Source organism: Balaenoptera ricei, chromosome 8, assembly GCF_028023285.1.
Source record: "Balaenoptera ricei isolate mBalRic1 chromosome 8, mBalRic1.hap2, whole genome shotgun sequence".
Classification (NCBI taxonomy): Eukaryota; Metazoa; Chordata; class Mammalia; order Artiodactyla; family Balaenopteridae; genus Balaenoptera; species Balaenoptera ricei.
The window spans coordinates 51,506,846-51,527,407 of NC_082646.1; the positions used below are offsets into that span (position 1 = coordinate 51,506,846).

Genomic DNA, 20,562 nt, shown 5'->3' on the forward strand with positions numbered 1-20,562 from the left:
AGGCATTTTTGTCTCAATTTCCAGCCAGGGGAGCTGGGATTTTATGAGCACTGTATGATCTAAGTCAGGGCAGCTGACTCTTCAGTTACTTAGTCAGTCTGATGTATTGGTTTTAAAGATGTGTTCTCTTTTATCAATTCTAACTTAAGACTGTATTCAAGATCCAGCCCAAATGCTAAACCTTTTGTTGATTCTCCTCCTGCTCTTCTAAGAAGTAAGTCATGACCCCCTCTGTACTCACATATCACAGTACCATTACAGAACTTATCCTAGCCAGTTCAGTTCTGTCAAGATCTTTAGGTATCTGTTTTCCAAACAACTTGAGAGCTTATTGAAAGCAGAGAATTTTTATTTATCAAGAATCTATTTTTGTAATAACTGTAAATGGAAAGTAACCTTTCAAAATTACATAACATTTTTAAAAAGACGTTTGAAAAAAGAATCTATTATGTGCCAATTACTAAAGAACATAGATACGTTTATTCCCTTATTACACCTGAGGAGATTGGGACTCCAGTTTACACAGCTAGTAGATGGAAGAATCAGGATACGAAGCTGGCTCCGCTGTTGTCCCACTGCCTGCACAGTGGTTGCCATAAACTCTGTGTAGACTAAGATGGAGAGGTAACCAGAGTTCAGTGAGGAAATGTAACATATACATTCATCAACTCCAACTAACGGCGCTCATTTTTTCAGCTGCTTCTCACTCTCTAAAGCCACCAGCTTCATATTAAAGGGGAGTCTTTCTCAGACACAAGTGATTTTCCTTGTCTTCTTATACTCACATGTTTATCCATTCTTTCATTTAATGCGTATTTATGAGGTAACTATTTATCTGCCCTTGTTCTACTGCATAGCATGAAATAGTTAAAAATCCCTGTCATCTGGAGTTTATATTTTCACCAAGGAGATAGGCAATAAAAAATTAAATAAAATACATAGATGATTTATATCGTATATCACAAGGTAATAAGTGCTAAGGGACACTGAGAATAGAGCAGGATAAGGAAGTGGGATGGATTGTTAGGGGACTGTATTAAATAGGGAGGTCAGGGTCAGGCTCCCAGAGAAATTGAAATTTTCACAACAGCCTGAAGGCAGGGTGTTCCAGGCAGCAGAAACAGCTAGAGCAAATGCCCTAAGATGGGAGTGTGTCTGGCATGTTCTAGAAATATCAAGGCAGTAAGTGCGTCTAGAGTGGATTGAAGGAAGGAAGTATGAGCAAATGAGGGTAGAGAATGATCCTATAATGTAGACAGACTACCCCTGCTTTAACAGAGTGTGTGCAAGGAAACCAGTGTCTCCAAACTGATCATTTGGATTTGGTCTTATGGCTTGGTGGACCTAGACCACATTTGTCTTCATAGAGCAGCCCTCCAAAAAGCAATGACATCATCTGGATTTAGAGCATTGCTTCAGCCAGGTTCAGCCACAGTCACTCATGTGAACTCATGGATCATTATTTCTGTACTGTTTCTGGTCAATCCATTTCTTTACATTTATGTTGGCTACAGTTGATAGCAGCTGGTTATACAATGCATGGTATGTACTCAGGAGACGCTTGTTGAATGAGTGGATATATGAGTGAGTGAATGAATGAATAAATGAATGAATGGATGGATGGATGGATGGATGGATAGATAGGACCAGATTTGATTTTATAACACAGACGGATACTTCCACCTTTAAATAACCTTGTATTCTGGATGTAGACATAAGCTATACGTTTACCTATCATGTTGAATTGAATATCTGGAATATGGTTGAATGTTGATCAAATATTGATTATTTTTAAATGTATCCATGTTCCACCAAAGTAAGAGAAATTAGGGGAAATGTTTAGTTCTGTACCTTTAGAGCCATTCTCTGGCTCTTACTTAAAATACTTTAGCTTAAGCAGAGTCACCAGTTAAGAAGTGCTTAAGCCTAATCTTAGTGGAAAAAACGTTGTTTCCTTTTTAGCTGATATATTTATGTCTACGGTATCCACAGTGATTTCATTGTCTTGGTAAAATCTTCAACTTCAAATGTCAAGTACATAGTTACTCCCTTTGTTGGACTTAACCTTGTTTATAGTGGTAATTTGTTTGCTTAGCTCTTCTGTAACTCAGACCGGCTGTGGCATTTACTGTTGGCATAGTAGATGTAAATCAGAGTCCCTGAATTTTCTTTAACCTTTTGTCCACAGTTCGGAATGAATTCTGTACTATTGTAAATGCAGTAGATTGATCCTAGAGTGTGGCTATGAAACTTTTGTAAATATGTTTTTTAAACTTTCCTATAATCATATATAAATATGAAATAACAGTTTTGGAAAACATGAGCTGATATGTATTTTAAATTTCACAGGAAAAGCCAGTTGGGGACATTTTATCTACCCTTGGTCATCTTTCACTTGGTAAACAAATTCTTTAAATATGAGGGAAACAAATACGTTTATAGATCTATGCAATGTCAAAGCATCAATAAAGAATAATTACCCACTCTAGAAGGAAATTAAATAACACTTATTTTAATTGCCCCATCAATTTAAATCCATTTTCCATTTATTGTTAACAACTAATTTAACAAAAAAATCATTTCATTTCAGGTATGATTCCAGAGGTGTTACTTTATAATTTACCATGCCATTATTTTTCCATTAACTAATCACTTATGCTATCTTAAGAGCAGCACATAGCCCTGCTCAATATTTATTCAATACAAGGATAGTGAAATGGAGTATTTTTTAAGTGTTTTTCATTGTTGTATAAAGTGCCACAAATTTTTATGATTGTTTTATCATAAAACAAGTTGTGGTTTTTTAAAACTAGGCAACTAGGGGTGTGTGTGTGAGGGGGGGTTTAATTTCTTAAGACAAGCAAGTTACAGAAATGTTCTGTCTTTAGTTACAAATGTCTTTGACTTATATCTATCTTTCTGAGTAATTTTCATGTTAATTATTATAATTTCAAAATGCAATGAAAATATATGCTACAAGTATTGTACTGAATGTGTATTCAATTATATTCTGAGAAAGATTTTTTTTGTTCTTATACTTTTAAAGAGTCTATCAGTCATTCTTTTAAAATGGCCTCATAATGATTTTTTAATAACTCTATTCTTGTTATCATTCCATAGTTTAATATAAATAAAAGTTTATGGCAATATGTATAGACCCTGAGGATATTATGCTAAGTGAAGTAAGTCAGACAGAAAAAGGCAAATACTGTATAATTTCACTTATATGTGGAAATCTAAAAAACAAAACAAAAGAACAAACATAAAATGGAAACAGAGTGATAAATACAGAGAACAAATAAGTGGTTGCCAGAGGAGAGACGAGTGGGGAGGAGAGAAGATATAGGTGAGGAAGATTAAGAAGTACAAACTTCCAGTTACAAAATAAATGAGTCATGGTTGTGAAATGTGCAATGTGGGGAATATAGTCAAGAACCATGTAATATTTTTGTACGGTGACATATTGTAACTAGACTTATCATGGTGATTATTTCAAAATGTGTAGAAATATCTAATCACTATGTTGTGTAATAGGAACTAACATAGTATTATAGGGCAATTATACTTCAAAAACAAACTCAGTCACAGAAAAAGAGATCAAATCTGTGGTTACCAAGAGGTGGGGGAAGAGGAGAGGGGGAGTTAGATGAAGACAGTCAAAAGGTACAAACTTCCACTTAGAAGGTAAATAATACTAGGGATGTAATATACAACATGAGAAATATATACAACATGAGAAATATAATTAACACTGCTGTATGTTATACGTGAAAGTTAAGAGAGTAAATCCTAAGAGCTCTCATCACAAGGAAAACTTTTTTCTATTTCTTTAATTTTGTGTCTATATGACATGATGGATGTTCACTAAACTTACTGTGATAATCATTTCATGATGTATATAAGTCAAATCATCATGCTGTACACCTTAAACTTATACAGTACTGTGTGTCAATTATATCTCAATAAAACTGAAAGAAAAAAATTATAAGCCATAGCATAGTAAAATTCTTCTCTCAAGATGGAAAATTTCCAAAAAAAAAATTTTTTTTTAAAAAAAGGAAATTTTCCATGTTTAAAATGATTTCAGATTTCGTGGTTTGTTACAAACATAATACAGTCAAAGTATATAATCTATTTCTTTATTCTTTAGACTGGGTGCAGGGGTGATTCGTTTGTGTTCATTCTTTATTAACTATAAGTTAATAACAGGAAGTGCCAGGAAGTGTGAAAATATGACAAGGTACCCAGAGAAGGAAACATGAAGGGCAAGCATTGAGCTTCTTTTCCTTATCTTCTCTCTGAAATTATTACACCGATATCCAATGTATCTTCCTCATGGCTCTTATCTCAGAATCTGTGGAATGTTCAAATTGCTGTACTTTTCATTCTGAAATGTCAAAAATATCTAGGTCTCTACCCAAATGACTGGCAGGACTTCTATTCTCTATGCTAGAGTAACAACAGCAGCAATGAAGATGATCCCATAGACTAAATGTGGGCAGGATTGCACTTGTGTTTTGCCTCATTAGCATTAATCAACAAGCTTTCAAATGTTTAAAGAACACAGTTGATTGAAGTAGAATTTATTGTTATTTATTACTGTTGTAATAAATTGAAGATTAATTTTTTTTCGACTGTTGAAATGTGACTAATAGCACTTTCTTAAACAAATACAAGGCTTTTCTTTTTCTGTTTCTTTTCCATAGGTTTAGGCTTCAGTATTGCAGGAGGTGTGGGGAACCAACACATTCCTGGAGACAACAGCATTTATGTAACTAAGATTATAGATGGAGGAGCTGCACAGAAAGATGGAAGGTTGCAAGTAGGAGACAGACTACTAATGGTGAGTGTGACTCAAGCAGAACTATGTGTATATTTATAAAGCTCTTTTTTCCCAGTGTATGACTGTCTTAGTCATTTCAGGCTGCCATAACAAAATACCATAGGTTAGGTGGCTTAAACAACAGAAATTTTATTTTCTCACAATTCTGGAAGCAGGGAAATTTAAGAGCAAAGTTCTGACCCATTCAGTTTCTAGTGAGGTCTCTCTTCTTGGCTTGCAGACAACTATCTTGCTGCTGCATCCTCACATGGCCTTTCCTCTGGGCTTGTGCTGAGAGAAAGCTCTCTCTCTCTTTCTCTTCTTATAAAGCCATTAGTCCTATCAGAATAGGGTTCCACCCTTAAGTCATTTAATTAATAACCTTAATTGCATCCTAAAGACCCTATCTCCAAATACAGTCATATTGGGGGGTTAGAACTTCAACATAAAAATTTGGGGGGGAGGAAGCAGTGACCTTGGGTGGAAATAGAAAAGGGAGAGCAGATTTTGTGGTAAAAGATATCAAAAGTACAGGTATAATTGGAGCTGATTTGTTGACATTTTAAAAACAGAAATCTAAATTTTCACCAGTTTTCATAGGCACAGAGATTATGTGTTGTTCTTCCGGTATCATCCATCTCCTATCAGCCAGAGAGACTGCTAAATCCAGACTGGTAGAGAGATGGGCTTTGCATAGCAAAGGGCACAACACGATCTGGTTTATTGATCTGTACATTTCTATGGCTCTCTGTGTTCTTCGGTTCAACCAGTGTAGACACAGCTCCTGACTTCCAAGAATTCATAATCTGGGTTCTGTCACGTGTGCAAATGGATCCCTTCCCCCTCTCCTTTCAGACAGGGTTTCTGCTATTTTACTTGCCAGCCGCTCACATGCTTCAGGAGTCTTGGGCAACGATTGACACCAACACGCAGCCACGCTTTCTGAGCCGTGGAGTTTATATGATAAACGAAAGCAAAATGTAGGCAATTATAAGCAGTAAAAAATTGATGATTGCACCTAAAAACTGTTTCATCTCCATTTACTGTTTTATATTAAATCTACAGGATAATAATCAAATACTGAAAATTAATAGAAGATAGCTGTCAAGTACGAGAAGTATATCTAGTCATATCTAGTCATATGTCTCCCTTTGTAAAACAGGGTCTTGAATCTTTGTCACAAGGAGCCATTATCTCCAATACTTTCATGAGAAGTGTTTGGGAAGGATCAACCTATACAGTTTTAACAGAATAGTAATTTCTAGGACATGTGTAAGTTTTGGGGGTTGAACCTCAAAGTTCATTGTGCCCATGTCCCTGGACTCTATAGACAGGTTGTTTGTAGTCCCACTGGGCTAATTTCGTAGTTGTCAATGATTTTTGTATTGAATTATCTGGATAAGAGCTTTATAATAATCTTGATAACTAACATTTATTTGGCATTTACTGTGCTCCATGTATTTTTTTAAATGTTTTTCTGTAATGTAGTATGTATTTCTCACAACAGTCTCTTTTATATAAGCAAAGGGAAACTGAGGTATAGAGAGAGGTTTACTAACTTGGCCATGGTCATATAGTTAACAATGGACAGAATTGGATTTCAAATGCTTGTAACCACCAGACATGGTCTTTGCATTTGTTTCCTAAAATCTGTCAGTCAGTTCTTTCCTTCCTTCCTTTAGTTATCATTCAGTCATTCATTAATTCCTTTATTTAACAAGTAATATATTGAGCACCTACCATGTCCCAGGCAACAGCCACTTCTCAGGAAGGAACTCTGTCAGCAGAAAAAGTATGGTCAAACTGAATGGGCAAAAAATGTGGCATTAATGACTTCAGTCAAAGTTGCGACTAAGAGTTTTTGGCTTCTTTACCACTTGAAGTCACTACAATTTTATTTTTATTTTTTTTAAACCATTTTATTGAGGTATGATTGACATGTAAAAAGCTGTACATATTTAATGTATACAACTCCATGACTTTGGGGATAAGTACATACCCATGAAACCATCACCACCATCAAGGCTATAAAGTTATCCATCACTTCCCAAAGTTTCCTCTCACTATCATTATTATCATTATTATTTTGTGTGTGTATGGGGTAAGAACACTTAACATAAGATCTACCTTCTTAGCAAATTTTAAGTATACAGTACCGTGTTGTTCACTATAGGCACCAGGCTGTGTAGTAGAACCACCATTTCCATTCTCAGGACATTCTGAATTTTGTTTGCTTGTTTTTTTGCCTTTAACGTGAAAGTTGGTTCTTTTTTTTTTTAACTTAAAGCTCTTTCGTGTGTTTTTTAAATTTTATTTATTTATTTTTGGCTGCCTTGGGTCTTCGTTGCTGTGCACAGACTTTCTCTAGTTGTGGCGAGTGGGGGGCTACTCTTCATTGCAGTGCACTGGCTTCTCTTTTTGTGGAGCACAGGCTCTAGGCACGTGGACTTCAGTAGTTATGGCACACGGGCTCAGTAGTTGTGGCTCGCGGGCTCTAGAGAGCTGGCTCAGTAGTTATGGCGCACGGGTTTAGTTGCTCCGTGGCATGTGGGATCTTCCCGGACCAGGGCTCAAACCCATGTCCCCTGCATTGGCAGGTAGACACTTGATCAATGCGCCACTAGGGAAGTCCTAAAAGTTGGTTCTTATGATGTTGTGTCTTCTGAAACAGAAAAGTGTTATTGGGATATAAGACAACTTCTCTCTAACGACTTCTCTCAAGAAGACAAACTTTATTGTTTGTGGACTTAGGAGTAAAATAAACTGTGATATCCATGTTCTACATAGTGCTAAATTGAAAAATGAAGAGGACAGTTTCATTCTAAAGTAATGTGTCATAGCGACTGATTTGACCTTTGGCTCATTGTCTGTAAGAGTTTGGATGTAGGCAACTCTTCTGGACCTCTTCTGTTATCTCTTCAACTGCTGCTATTATAATATCATGCTAGATGTCATTTGCTGATTTCTTGAAGTTCTGTTTAAATTTTTAGCTTTATATTCAAATTCTTAAAAAAAAACCCTCAAAGTCTAAATAATTCTGTCAAAGGATTTTCCAGGCACCATGCTATTTTTCCATTATCATTTTCTTGATATTCATTGTAGACAAAATGATTTCAAAAATAGCTATGACATAATCCTTAACTGTTTTGAGTTTTAAAGCATAGTTTTAAAAAAAATGAAGCTTCAACAATCATAGGTCTCTCTCCTCTTACGTAAGGAAAACATAATTAGTACTTTCAAGGCAACTGCCAAGCTGAATCTGGAAATGAAAGAAAATTATTCATTTTATAAAATTCTGAAAGAAAAATGAGCCTGAGGGAGAGCATAAATTAAAAGTCCCGGAAGCCACCCCAAAAGATCAGTTATCTTGCTTCAAGATAATGCTCTCCTTCTGTCATTCCTTTCCTCCTCCTCTTACCTTTACTACCCTACATTCATGTCTTCTTTATCGTTCTCCTCTTCTACTCTCCTCCCCCAAAGGAAGTATGAATAATTTAGATTCTGTGATTTACCAGCTGTACCACACTCTATTTTTCTATAAATAGGTTTTTTCTAAAACAATTTGTACCACTCCCTTCTCTCACTTCTTAGGAAAAATTCCTCCATATATTATTCATTCATAGTTCTGTAAGTAAGCTGATCGAGAATAAAATTCCATTAATTTCTTTAGACTTTTGTGGATAGATCACCATAATTCAGGAAGTCTCCCAGCATCTACCCTGCAGTGAGAGCACAATCTTTTTTTTTTTTTTTTGGCGGGGGGTGGGAGTGGGGGATCTTTAGTAATAAACCTTTCAGTTTCTCAACTGAAATAACTTTAATGTTGGACACCATCTGAATCATACCATATATACTGGGTACTTTTATTTCCCTAAATACTTCTTATATGTCAGAATTGAAAAGTATCTATCTTAGATATTATCTTATTCCAACTCTCATTTAGTACATCAGAATCCCACAGAAAACAACCATGTGAAATAGTCCCTCACTTCTGCTAGAACTCTCTAAGGATGGAGAATGGAATGCCTCGTCGAAGCTATCCATTAGATACTAACCATCAGTAAAAATGTTTTCCTTAAAATTATATCAAAATATACTTCCCTATACAGCTCTCCCTTTAGTAAAGGTCTCTCCCTTTAGTAAAGCTCTCTCTCTTGGAAACACAATGATGAATATGAATTCCTCTTCCACATTTGTTTAAAAAGCTATGTCTTGCCAATTCTCCACTTCTCAGTCTTTTAAGATGTTTTACACTTTTCCTCTCACTCTTGCACTAAATTTTATCATACATCCATTTATCCTCTGAAAATAGATTACCCTTTTAACAAAACTTCTTTTGATTCTTTAGAATGTTATTCCCCAACTTAAAAGAAAAAAAAAACAGGCAATATTTTTATTGCAGCTGACCTTTACATTTATTCTACTGTAAGAAAAAATTATCCTGCCTAAAACCTTTGCAATAAGCCCCTTAGTGTTTCAAATAAGATGACTTTAATGTCAGACCTCTCTGATGTTTCATGGGTCACCCAGATGTGTGGTATATGTTCTCTTTATCAAAATAACACTTTTTAAAATTTCCCCTGCTACTGGCACTTATTATCATTCACTAGAATTTTGTTTGTTCTGTTTTGTTTTTTATTTTTTCAAATGACAGTGACATCTGACTTTAATGGATTGTACCAGTAGCTTAGTGTTGAAATCTCAGACTGAATAGATTCCCTCTTGGCCTTGAACTTCATGGAACAGATGGTCAGAGGTTAACAGTATTGATAATTTTCTAATTCTTTCATATATTTTTACACACTCATTTTTATTAAGCCCTACCATGGTGATACATAGAGCCACATATATTACAGAAATGTGATCTCCTTCATCTTGTTTCTATACAATACCAGAAACTTTGAATCTAGGGTCATCTAATTGTCTTCTCTAAAGGGACAACATGAACTGTTAATTGGCAAAGCCCCTGTCGCATTGTGATTTAAAGTTTATAATCTTAGTCTCTTTTTTCCATAACCTTTGCTTGACGTTTGAAGAAAAAATTGTCAGTGAGAGACTTTTTACATCTTTTACAGAAAATAAGTCTATATGTTTTCTTTGCTTAAAGGGAAGCCGAAGACAAGAGGAAAGGTAAATGAGGCATTGAAATAATCTGGAAAGACAGTGGACTCAGAGATAAGATATCTGGATTCAAGTCCTAGGCAGCCAGCATTAACTCTACCTAACTGACCTTGGGCAAGTCATGTTCATCTTTGATCTTTTGTTATGTCCTCAATACCATGACAGCATTGCCTTAGATCAGTGTTTCCCAAGTGTGTTTTAAAATATTAGTCTCATGTCTGTGTCACATGAAAAGGATCTATAGTCAAATTGAGATTCTACAACCTGTATCTCACCTCTTTTGTAGATTCTCAACAAACTTTAGCATATATAAGGGTCTATGAAGTCCTCCAGTCAAGGAACTAATTTAACTTTGGTACCCTAACTTTCAAATATATTTTACTGTGGAACTTTTTTCTTAAGTAATGTTTATGAAATACCTAGAACTAGTGTTCACTGGAGTCACTCTGGGATGTGCTATGTGTGAGCATCTCCTATTTTTATTCCAGAATGTTTATCCTATGGTAAGAACATTAAATAGATTTAGGGAAGAGGAGTAGAAACAAGATAATTTTCTGAATGAGTATTAGTTGTGAGGACCCACTATCACCTTGTTTCATGCAAATATCAATAAGAAAATTATCTTGAAAACCATGCAAATATGTAGGAGTTATCTGAATAATGAAGAGGATTTTAAAACACTTTCATTGTTTAGGCCAACCTTAAATAAGAACCAAAAGCTATAACTGTCTCTGCACATGGCTCTTTCCTACCACCAACACACTGCCTCCTCCTTAAGAAGATCTTTCACCCACAGCACCTCCTCACTCCAACACTTGAGAGATGGATAGGGCAGTCGTTACTGCTATTCTCATCTTCCAGAAGAGAAAGTTAGAACTCAAAGATGCAAACACTTTTCCAATATTACATAACTAATAAATTGTGAGATTGGATTCAGACCTAGATATCAATTTTCTAAAGCCACATTCCTTTCAGCAGTTTACTCAACCCCTCTGGTTCTCCATCTTGGTTACACATTTGCATCTCATGGTAAGTTCTTGAACGCTATGAATGCCCAGGCCTCAATCAACCCTGAATAATCCAATCAGAATCTCTGGGGTAGGAGCCGTGCCTCGTTTTCATTTTTTTTTTTTTTTTTAAAGTTTTCCAAACAATTCTAATGTGCAGCCAGGTTAAGAACCATCATTCTACCTTGACCTAATCACATCCTACCCCACTCTGCTGCAGCTCCACTGCTTCTCCTGAGGGTGACTTCTGAGGTAATGCTCATTGCATCAAGCTGGTATAGCATCATTTAGCAATTTCCAGTCATGGGCTAAAAGGCATTAGAAATAGTTCACCCTTCAGACTCTGTCTCCAGTAGTTAGATTACCTTCTGAAACACCAGGGGAAAAAAATTTTGGATAATTATTTCTTGGACTCCCTTTTAATTTGTCTCAAATACAATAAAATTACAATATAATGCAAATGCAATATATTTTATTTAAGGGTTTAAGGGCTCTATTTATAAAGGGATTTTATATAAAGGGTTAAAGCCTTCCATTATATTGTTTATTTCTTTTGCTTGTATTCAGTTTAATAACCCTGTTTATAGAACTTACTCTATAGTCATCATATATCGGTACCTAGTATAAAGCGGTGGTTTTAAAATTCTTTAACAGCACACCCCATCAGTAAAACACAAAAAGTTGTCTTTAATATATGTATATTTCTCTACTTTAGATTGCATTCGTATATTGTTATGGTAATATATACATTTTATTTTAAACCATACACAAGAAATACAAAGATGAAGATCGATGTGATAAATATTAATAGAAGTTCAGATATTTCTTCCTGTACCCAGCTGATTGTCCTGGGGTTCCTATCATACGGTCCATTTGGTGACCAGTGCTATAGAGGAAGCTGGAGTCAATCAAGACATCAGTGGCACTTGCTCTCTCTCTCTCTCTCTATGCAATGAAAGGTGAAGAAATGCATTAATGGGACTTCCCTGATGGTGCAGTGGTTAAGAATCCACCTGCCAATGCAGGGGACATGGGTTCCATCCCTGGTCCTTGAAGGTCCCACATGCCGTGGAGCAACTAAGCCCGTGCACCACAACTACTGAGCCTGCCCTCTAGAGCCCGCGAGCCACAACTACTGAGCCCGTGTGCCACAACTACTGAAGCCCGCTCACCTAGAGCCCGTGCTCTGCAACCAAGAGAAGCCACCGCAATGAGAAGCCCGTGCACCGCAAGGAAGAGTAGCCCCCGCTCGCTGCAACTAGAGAAAGCCCACGCACAGCAACGAAGACCCAACTCAGCCAAAGATAAATTAGTTAATTAATTAATTTTTTAAAAAATGCTACATAAATAGTTTTTTAAAAAAAGAAATGCATTAATGATTAATTGAGGAGGAAGAGATTTGCACTGTTGGAGCTCTGATTATGTCCCTTATAAGCTGATGAGAGCCGGTGTTCACATTTTGTACCAGCCTTTCATTCTTCTATCCCATGCCTGACACAGAGTGAGTGTCCAATAAATATGTATTGTTGGTTGAATGACCTTCATTCCTTATCCTTTCCTCTCTGACTCAACACAAATGTAAAATAGAAGCTCAACACAAATGCCTCATTCTTCCTATAACATAGGGAATTTTGGTTGCTTTTCCTTTGATATGCCACATTGTTTTTTTAACTTATTTAGCGGATTGTTTCAACATTTATTAAGTGCCTACTGTTTATGCTGTGTCAGCTGGGGGAATACAAAGATGAAAACGATCTAATCATTGCCCTTGAGAAGGTCAGTCTTTGAGATGGAAAGAGGCACTGCAGGAGTAAGTGTTGTACGAAATCAGTTTCACAGAAAGAACCCTGAACAGGAAGAAACTATTTCCAGCATTAGGATCAGCCAAAGCACTATGTCTGATTATGATGTTTGATCATTATTCGTACACTGCTTTATGTTATACAGTGTCTTTTCAGGTTCATGGTATCATTTCTTTCTCATAAACACAAGTAAATCAACAAATAAATCAATATTATCCCCATTTTACATATAAGAAAATTAAAACTCAGTAAATATGTTAACTGGCCGAAATTCATAAAACTAGAAATTGATAGCAGATCTGAGTCTACTTTCAAAATTACTCTCATTATATACCAGGTTGCCTTCATTTCTAAAAAACACCTAGGTTTAAAATATGGCTATTATTTCTCATAAATTTAAGTAAAGTCACTGGGCATGAGAAATCAACTTCCTTCTTTCCTATTCCAATTTTCCATTACTCATGAGATCTTGTTATGTGTGTCTCATAAAGAGGTCACCGCACTTAGTTTCTGTTCTCCCTTACTTAAGGTTTTTGTTCTTATTCATTTGAAAAATAGAGTTAATTTTGTTCTAACCATAACTAATTTTGTTCTAACCATAATTAACCATAGTTAATTTTGTTCTAACCATCTCGTTTCTGAAAAGATGTAAAATAAGAAAATATTTATTATCCAGAGATAACCATTATTAACATTTCTCATGTATTCATAGTTATTTTTAAAACAAATTTTATTATAGCAGTTCATTACAATGGACTGCAGAGATTTCAGTCTTTGGTTTATGCATATTTATTTTCATACCATTGACATTACTACATTAGATTGGCCCCCTTTTTAAGTTATTTTACAATATGGTGATCATCTACTTTGTCTTCTCTTTTAAAAGTTAACTTTGGAGTTTGTGATGTTTTTTTCCAGTGTTTCTAGAGTCTCACATTTCCTTGTACTATGTCTTAGTACAATTTTTATGTCCATAATACCTCCCAGTTTGTCTCACCACATTGCTATTCCTGAATGAATATGGAAAGGTCAGTATGTTGCCATCTGTACATTGCTCATTTCTCCTTATCACACCCTCTCACGCCCGCACACCTCCCACCTTTGTACCATCACATATGTATTTGCTAACACTTATTTGAATTCCCACAACACTTGCCATGCTCAAGTCTCCTGGCACCCCTTTCTTCAACTGGTTTGCCCTCTTCTGTCGGCATCATGCTCCAATTCAGTGCTCCCTCTTCCATTCGAGAGAATGAGTCATCTCACCTCCAACCTCTCTCTCTTGGCCTCAGTCCTCTGTCCTATTGAAATACATGGCCAGGCTGCACACATGTCCCCCTCTGTGTAGCACACCCCACAGAAACACTTCATTGAAATGCACATGATTTTTTTTCTGAAACCAGGCCAGTTGCTCAGTGTTCACCATTATAGGCAGATACTTGATGCAAAAGAAAAAAGGAAAAGGAAAAAGACAATGGAAAACAATGACAAGAGCAACCAGCCAATCAGTATAATGTCCCTTCTCTCTGTGTACAATCAGCTCCAGCTGTAGGCCCTTTATCTTGAGAGTTCAGAGGATAATGCACACATATAATTACCCCAAATAAACCCACTTTCGTGAAAAGCATTTTGAAGACTTCAGCACAAAAGAGCACTTTTGGGTCCAGATCCTATACTATTCTGAATTTTTAAAAAGACCACACAGAAGCCTCATCAACAGTTCTCTAATTAAACTCATCAGTTCACAGATGTTTACAGGAAAATGCTCAGCGAAAATTTTCACCCAGAATTCCTGTTTCCTGAGAAGAGAGATGGATGATGACAGTAGTAATAGTAACAAGAGCTCACATTAATAAGTAATGAGCCTGCCACTTTACATAGGGCAATACATTTAAATCAATAACCCTTTTGAGGCAGTGATTATTCTCATACCTATTTTACAGATGTCAAAACTGAGGCTAAGTAGGTTAAATAAGTTTCCCAAAGTCACACAGCTAGGTAGTGCCAGGAACAGGATGAGTCCTGGTTTGCATGACTCAAAAGCATGTGCTCTTAATCACTACATATTGTTGCCACCACCTCTTCCATGACGAAAATCAGTGTAAATTTTCCAACATTTCATAGTCACCAAACAAAAACTGACTGAACTACCACTATTTTAAATTACCAATATTTTCCCCAATATCCTCTCTTTCCTCACTCCTCACCTCCAACTTTTCCTCAACTTCTGTTTTCTGCTCTAAATATTTTCCTGGTGGTCTGAGAGTCTGTTAAGGAAGTGATTCTCAGAAAACACACTTAAAGATAACATCTTCTAGACTGTTTCAAGGCCCAACTTAAAAATGGAAAAAGTGCAATTTAATAAACACTGGCCTCATCTCTTTTTCACTGCTAATCTAATGAGCTGTGTGCTTTCTGTACCCTGGAGAGAGAGACAATGAGCCCTGTCAGGAACAGCACTCTTGTGCCACTTGTAGTCTAATCCAGTTGTTTTCTAGCCTTTAGGGTCTTTATATGTTGGCTTGTGATCCTCACTGTTTATGCCAACAAATGCCTCCTCTCTTCTCTTTTTTCAATATAGATGTTTCTGGGGTGCACGGTCACAATATTCAGAGCCACCTTAGGCAACCATTGTTTAAGAGAAAACACCCACTTCCATACACATTTTAAACCATTGTAATATGAGCATTATTTGTAAATATTCATTATCTAGGTACAAGTGGTACCGCCCTTAAAAAAATGATTAATCAAATATACAAGAAGGTTTTGAAGAAACATTATCTACATCAAACTACTTTCCATTTTACTTGTTTTTTTTTTTAAATTAATTAATTAATTTATTTATTTTTGGCTGTGTTGGGTCTTCGTTTCTGTGTGAGGGCTTTCTCTAGTTGCGGCGAGCGGGGGCCACTCTTCATCGCGGTGCGCGGGCCTCTCACTATCGAGGCCTCTCTTGTTGCGGAGCACAAGCTCCAGACGCGCAGGCTCAGTAGCTGTGGCTCACGGGCCTAGTTGCTCCGCGGCATGTGGGATCCTCCCAGACCAGGGCTCGAACCCGTGTCCCCTGCATTGGCAGGCAGATTCTCAACCACTGCGCCACCAGGGAAGCACCCATTTTACTTATTTATTTTTTGACTTTGTCAGTGTATTTGGCTGATGCAATATATTGTCACCACTGGATTAAGCGAGAAGGGTAATGATTACTCAGGCTTTTATAACACTTAGGAATTCACATTACTTCTATATGTAAACTTGGAAAGAGACTCTTCTCCTAAAGGAAGAAAGAATAGATGATGTAAGCCCTAGGTTTCAATGAACCAACACTCAAGGGCCGTCTCATCTTCATCTTTTCAGGAGACGGTGACCCAACTGATGGCTTTGCCACTTGGGGTCTGTGTGACCTATTTGTTGCAAGTTAACCTCTTCAAATGTCAGTTTTTCTCACCGGTAAAATGGGCCTAATTATTCATGTCTACCTCATGGAGCTATAACCAGGACCAATGATATGATTTATGTCAAAATATATACGTAGTACTTCCAAGATATATGACATATAGGTGTTAAATAAATGTTAGCTCTTATTATTATTACTGTCATTTTTGTTATTTCTCTGTCTATAACTAAAGGCTGCCATCATCAACTGTGTTCCCCATGCCTTAGTCCCTCTACATTCCCACTCTATATGGGTCTAGTTTTCTATCCATTCATTCCATAAACAGCTATGTTCTATTAGAACGTGAGTCTCATGGGAGCAGGGGCTGTGTCCATCTGGAGGAAGCAGTATAGATAAGTGGTTAAGAGCATGGTCCCTGGAGCCAGACTGCTTGGCTTTGAATTCTGCCTCTACTACAATTAGATCAATGACTTTGGGCAAGTTTCTGAACCTCTTGGAGGCATGCTTTTCTCATCTGTAAAATGAAAGTAATTATAATAGCCAGCATATAGGTTATTGTGGGGCTTTATTGTGTTAATCTACGTAAAATAATTTAGAGTAGTACCTGACATGTAATAAGGCTATATGTGTCTGCTATGATTATGATTATCATTCTTATTTTTTATCACTATATCTCTAACATGTAGAACAGTGACTGACACATAATAGGTATGCAATAAATATTTGATCAATGAATAAACAAGTGCTAGACACTGGAAATACAAAAGATTTACAAGAATGTCACTTGTCTAGAAGAGAACTGTAGGAACCGGTAGAGAGGCTTACAGCTTACTGGAGAGCTCATGGTCAGCAGTCAGGTTCAGTTCCCTCCTGTTCCAGGGTCCCTAACCTGGGCTACACCACCAAGGATTAACTGACACATGGAATTTATATAGCAACGTGAAGCAAAAATAAAAAGCAATGCTACGAGGTATTAAATGACTAAAGTGCTGATTAGATAGTACAGAGAATATGTAGGAATCCAATCTATTTTATTTATTTACATTTATATCACATTTATTTGAATTCCACATCATTTCAACAGGAACCAACTAAACAATTGCTTCATAAAAAAATAGGAGCCAAATAAGGATAACCTAGGTATGTAAAATATTTCCTGAGTATTTGAAAACCATTTAAGAGAAGTGTTGCAAAGACCCACTGTAAGCCACTGCCATGAAGTAGTAATTGCTCAGGTATCACAGGCTTTTCTGTCCAATAACAAAAGAGGAGTTGCTGTTAAAGCCGATAGCAATAAGGTACTCTTGAACTTGTTCACCTGAAAAGTTCTATGTTCCAACATTAGCACTCTTTCCTTAGAAAATAGACTCATGTTAAATGACATTTTGATGCAAACAGTTTTTAAAGTGAGAAAAGCCACGTTTGGTGAAACTGTGGGAAAATGGGGGCTCTCGTATAATTGTGGTCTAAGAGTAAACTGGTTCATGTTTCCAAAGGGCACTTTGGACACAGGTATCAGAGCCCTTATAATATTCATATACTTTGTCCAGTGTTCGTTTGTATGAGTTATCCTGAAGAAGTCATCAAAGTGGTGTACAAATATAGAAAAAAGTTTATTGCAACATCATTTATAATAAAATTAGAACCAGCATAAACATGCTTTAGTAAGAGATTAGTTAAATCATTATATTATAGTCATGCAGCACAGTGCTTTGTAGGGAACAAAACTCATGTTGTTGAAGTACATTCATGTTAGAGGCAAATGTTCACTCGAAGTTAAAAAGCAGGTTCCAAAACAGTGTGTGTAATATGGTCACAGTCGTTTAAAGAAATATATCCATATAGGGAGATTAGGGATAATTTTTATTTTCTTCTGTTGTTTTTGTTTGTTTTCTTCAATGGATGTATATTACTTCTGTAATCACAATCACTATAGCATAAGAAGGACATTTGACCCCTTTGTTCCTTTTTCCACAAAGAGTATTCTGATTTCTATAATAAAATATCGTTTCCTCTTAGAAAAAGGCAGAAGCAACCTTGTTTTTTAGCATCAACAACTGTACCTTATCTGCTTTGGCTCATGCCTTTAATCCATCTGTTCTGTCAAAGTGTGATATAGATACTGGACTGTAATGATTGCAATTTCATCTTTACATAAGTCATAATTTTGTATATCTTCTTGCCTGAATAGTTCTCTTCACCTGCATAGATTTGGCTCTAATCATGAATGTTTCCCCCTTTCAGGTAAACAATTACAGTTTAGAAGAAGTAACACATGAAGAGGCGGTAGCAATATTGAAGAACACGTCAGATGTAGTTTATCTAAAAGTTGGCAAAGCCACCACCATTTATATGACTGACCCTTACGGTCCACCTGATATTACTCACTGTAAGTACCACGCTCAGTGTCATCTTTGAACAGCATGCCAGGTTTGCAAAATCGGAATTCTACAAAACTTGGCAAAGTCCTCTACTTGCACCTTCACTCTTTTTTAGCCTGTGGAAATACTTCAGGGAGATCCTGCACTTGACTCCCCAGTGGCCTTGGAGGCCTTACCTGATGAGTTGTCAGATTCACCCTTATGGAAAGGCTTGATGATGTATGTTATGGACAGTGTGATTACAGCAGCATAGGGGCAACACATTTTTAAAATTTATTTTATTGAGGTATAGTTGATTTACAATGTTGTGTTAATTGCTGCTGTACAGCAAAGTGATTCAGTTATACATATATATATATACACATTATTTTCGTATTCTTTTTTACATGGTTTATCACAGGATATTGAATATAGTTCTCTGTGCTATACAGTAGGACCTCATTGCTTGTGCATTCTATATATAATAGTTTGCATCTGCTAATCCCAAACTCCCAACCCATCCCTCCCCCAACCCCTCCCCCGTTGGCAACCACACTTCTGTTTGCTATGTCTGTGAGTCTGTTTCTGTTTCATAGATAGGTTCATTTGTGTCATATTTTAGATTCCACATATAAGTGATATCATATGGTATTTGTCTTTCTCTTTCTGACTTACTTCACTTAGTATGATGATCTCTAGGTCCATCCATGTTGCTGCAAATGGCATTATTTCATTCTTTTACATGGCTGAGTAGTATTCCAAGGGGCAACGCATTTTTAAAATCTGTTTCTCAGGCCCCTAAAGCATGATAGCTCTCATGTCCTAATAGTCTCTCTTCCTAGTTCAAATCTGTATAGCAGCAGAGTGGAAAAGAGGGGCTGGCAAAATAAACCAGAGATAGCACTGTGCTTCTTCCTGGGGGAAAGGATCTTGCCCTCAGTTGGTGAAATCATAATCCTTAATAACTATCATTATAGTTCTTACCTTTACCAGAATTTGATATATTGGCAGGGAAGCCAGAGAAAATTGTTGATCACTATGACAGTGGAGATGGAGTGGAGGTGTGTGCTTCTAGGGCAACAACTAACAATGAGATGCTCTACTGTGTCCTCACAAAGTCCACTGCTGCATAAGCCCCGTGTTTTCCCCTCTTCTTAATAGGTCAACAAGAAGATTCTGTCCTTGGGGACTAGATTTAGAAGCAATTCATTTCTTTGATGTGAGTTTAAGGGAGAGTTTTGTCAGCATGAGTAAATGTGCTCATTCTGAAATTCTGAGAAACCAATTGTGAGACTGGGAACTCAGAATGTCTTCAGGACCTGTCATTAATTAGTACTATGGTCTTAAGCAAGTTGTTTGACCTCTCTTAGATTTGGACGTTTCTCTTGAAATTTAAATGTTGAATGATTTTGTTATCCGCCCCATTACATTAGCTATTGCTTTTCTTAATGGTGATTCTAAAATGACTTGCCCCAAAATATGTCTTTTTGTCAAGCAAGAAGTCAGATGAGATCAGCCTTACCTCAGGATATGAAAGAGTGTTAACTTTCAGAGTTTTTCAAACTGGATAAATTTAGAAAAATCTGTTTTGAGGCTCTGTGAGCCTCTTCTTGAAGGGCATATAAGGTCAACATCCAAGAGAAAAAGGAGAAAACAAAACTTGCTATTCAATTCAAGAAATGTGTATTGAGTAATTTCAATACACACAAGACACCTTGTAAGGTAATATGTGCGATACAAAGGAGATAAAATCATGGCCTTCATTGAAAGGAAGGCTAATGCAGATATATAAATAGTAGCAATATTTGGCAGACTGAGAGGGATGTACATGCCATGAGAGAGGTAAAAATAAATGTCCTTTGGGCCTCAAAGGAAAGGGATATCACCTGTCTTCAGAAGATCAGAAAAATCTTTACGCAGAGGGTGGCATTTGAATTTTATCTTGAAAAAATGGATGAGATTTCGGTATCAGAGATGGGATAGGAGAGAGAAGTTGCAGGTAGCTGGTAGAGTGGAGCAAAGGTACAGATATTGGGGAGAACAGGCCTTACTTAAG

The 20,562-nt window shown here is 36.6% G+C and overlaps 1 protein-coding gene across 11 annotated transcripts in view; it reads left to right on the top strand.

Moving 5' to 3' along the window:
* The window catches only part of DLG2 (discs large MAGUK scaffold protein 2), a 2,071,189-nt gene that overhangs the window by 1,541,462 nt on the left and 509,165 nt on the right, over positions 1-20,562 (top strand). For all 11 annotated transcript variants that reach the window (XM_059930672.1, XM_059930680.1, XM_059930673.1 and 8 more), the window contains 2 exons: positions 4,707-4,843; positions 18,391-18,535. In XM_059930672.1, coding sequence (XP_059786655.1) covers positions 4,707-4,843; positions 18,391-18,535 — 282 coding nt within the window. The remainder of the gene's footprint in view (positions 1-4,706; positions 4,844-18,390; positions 18,536-20,562) is intronic.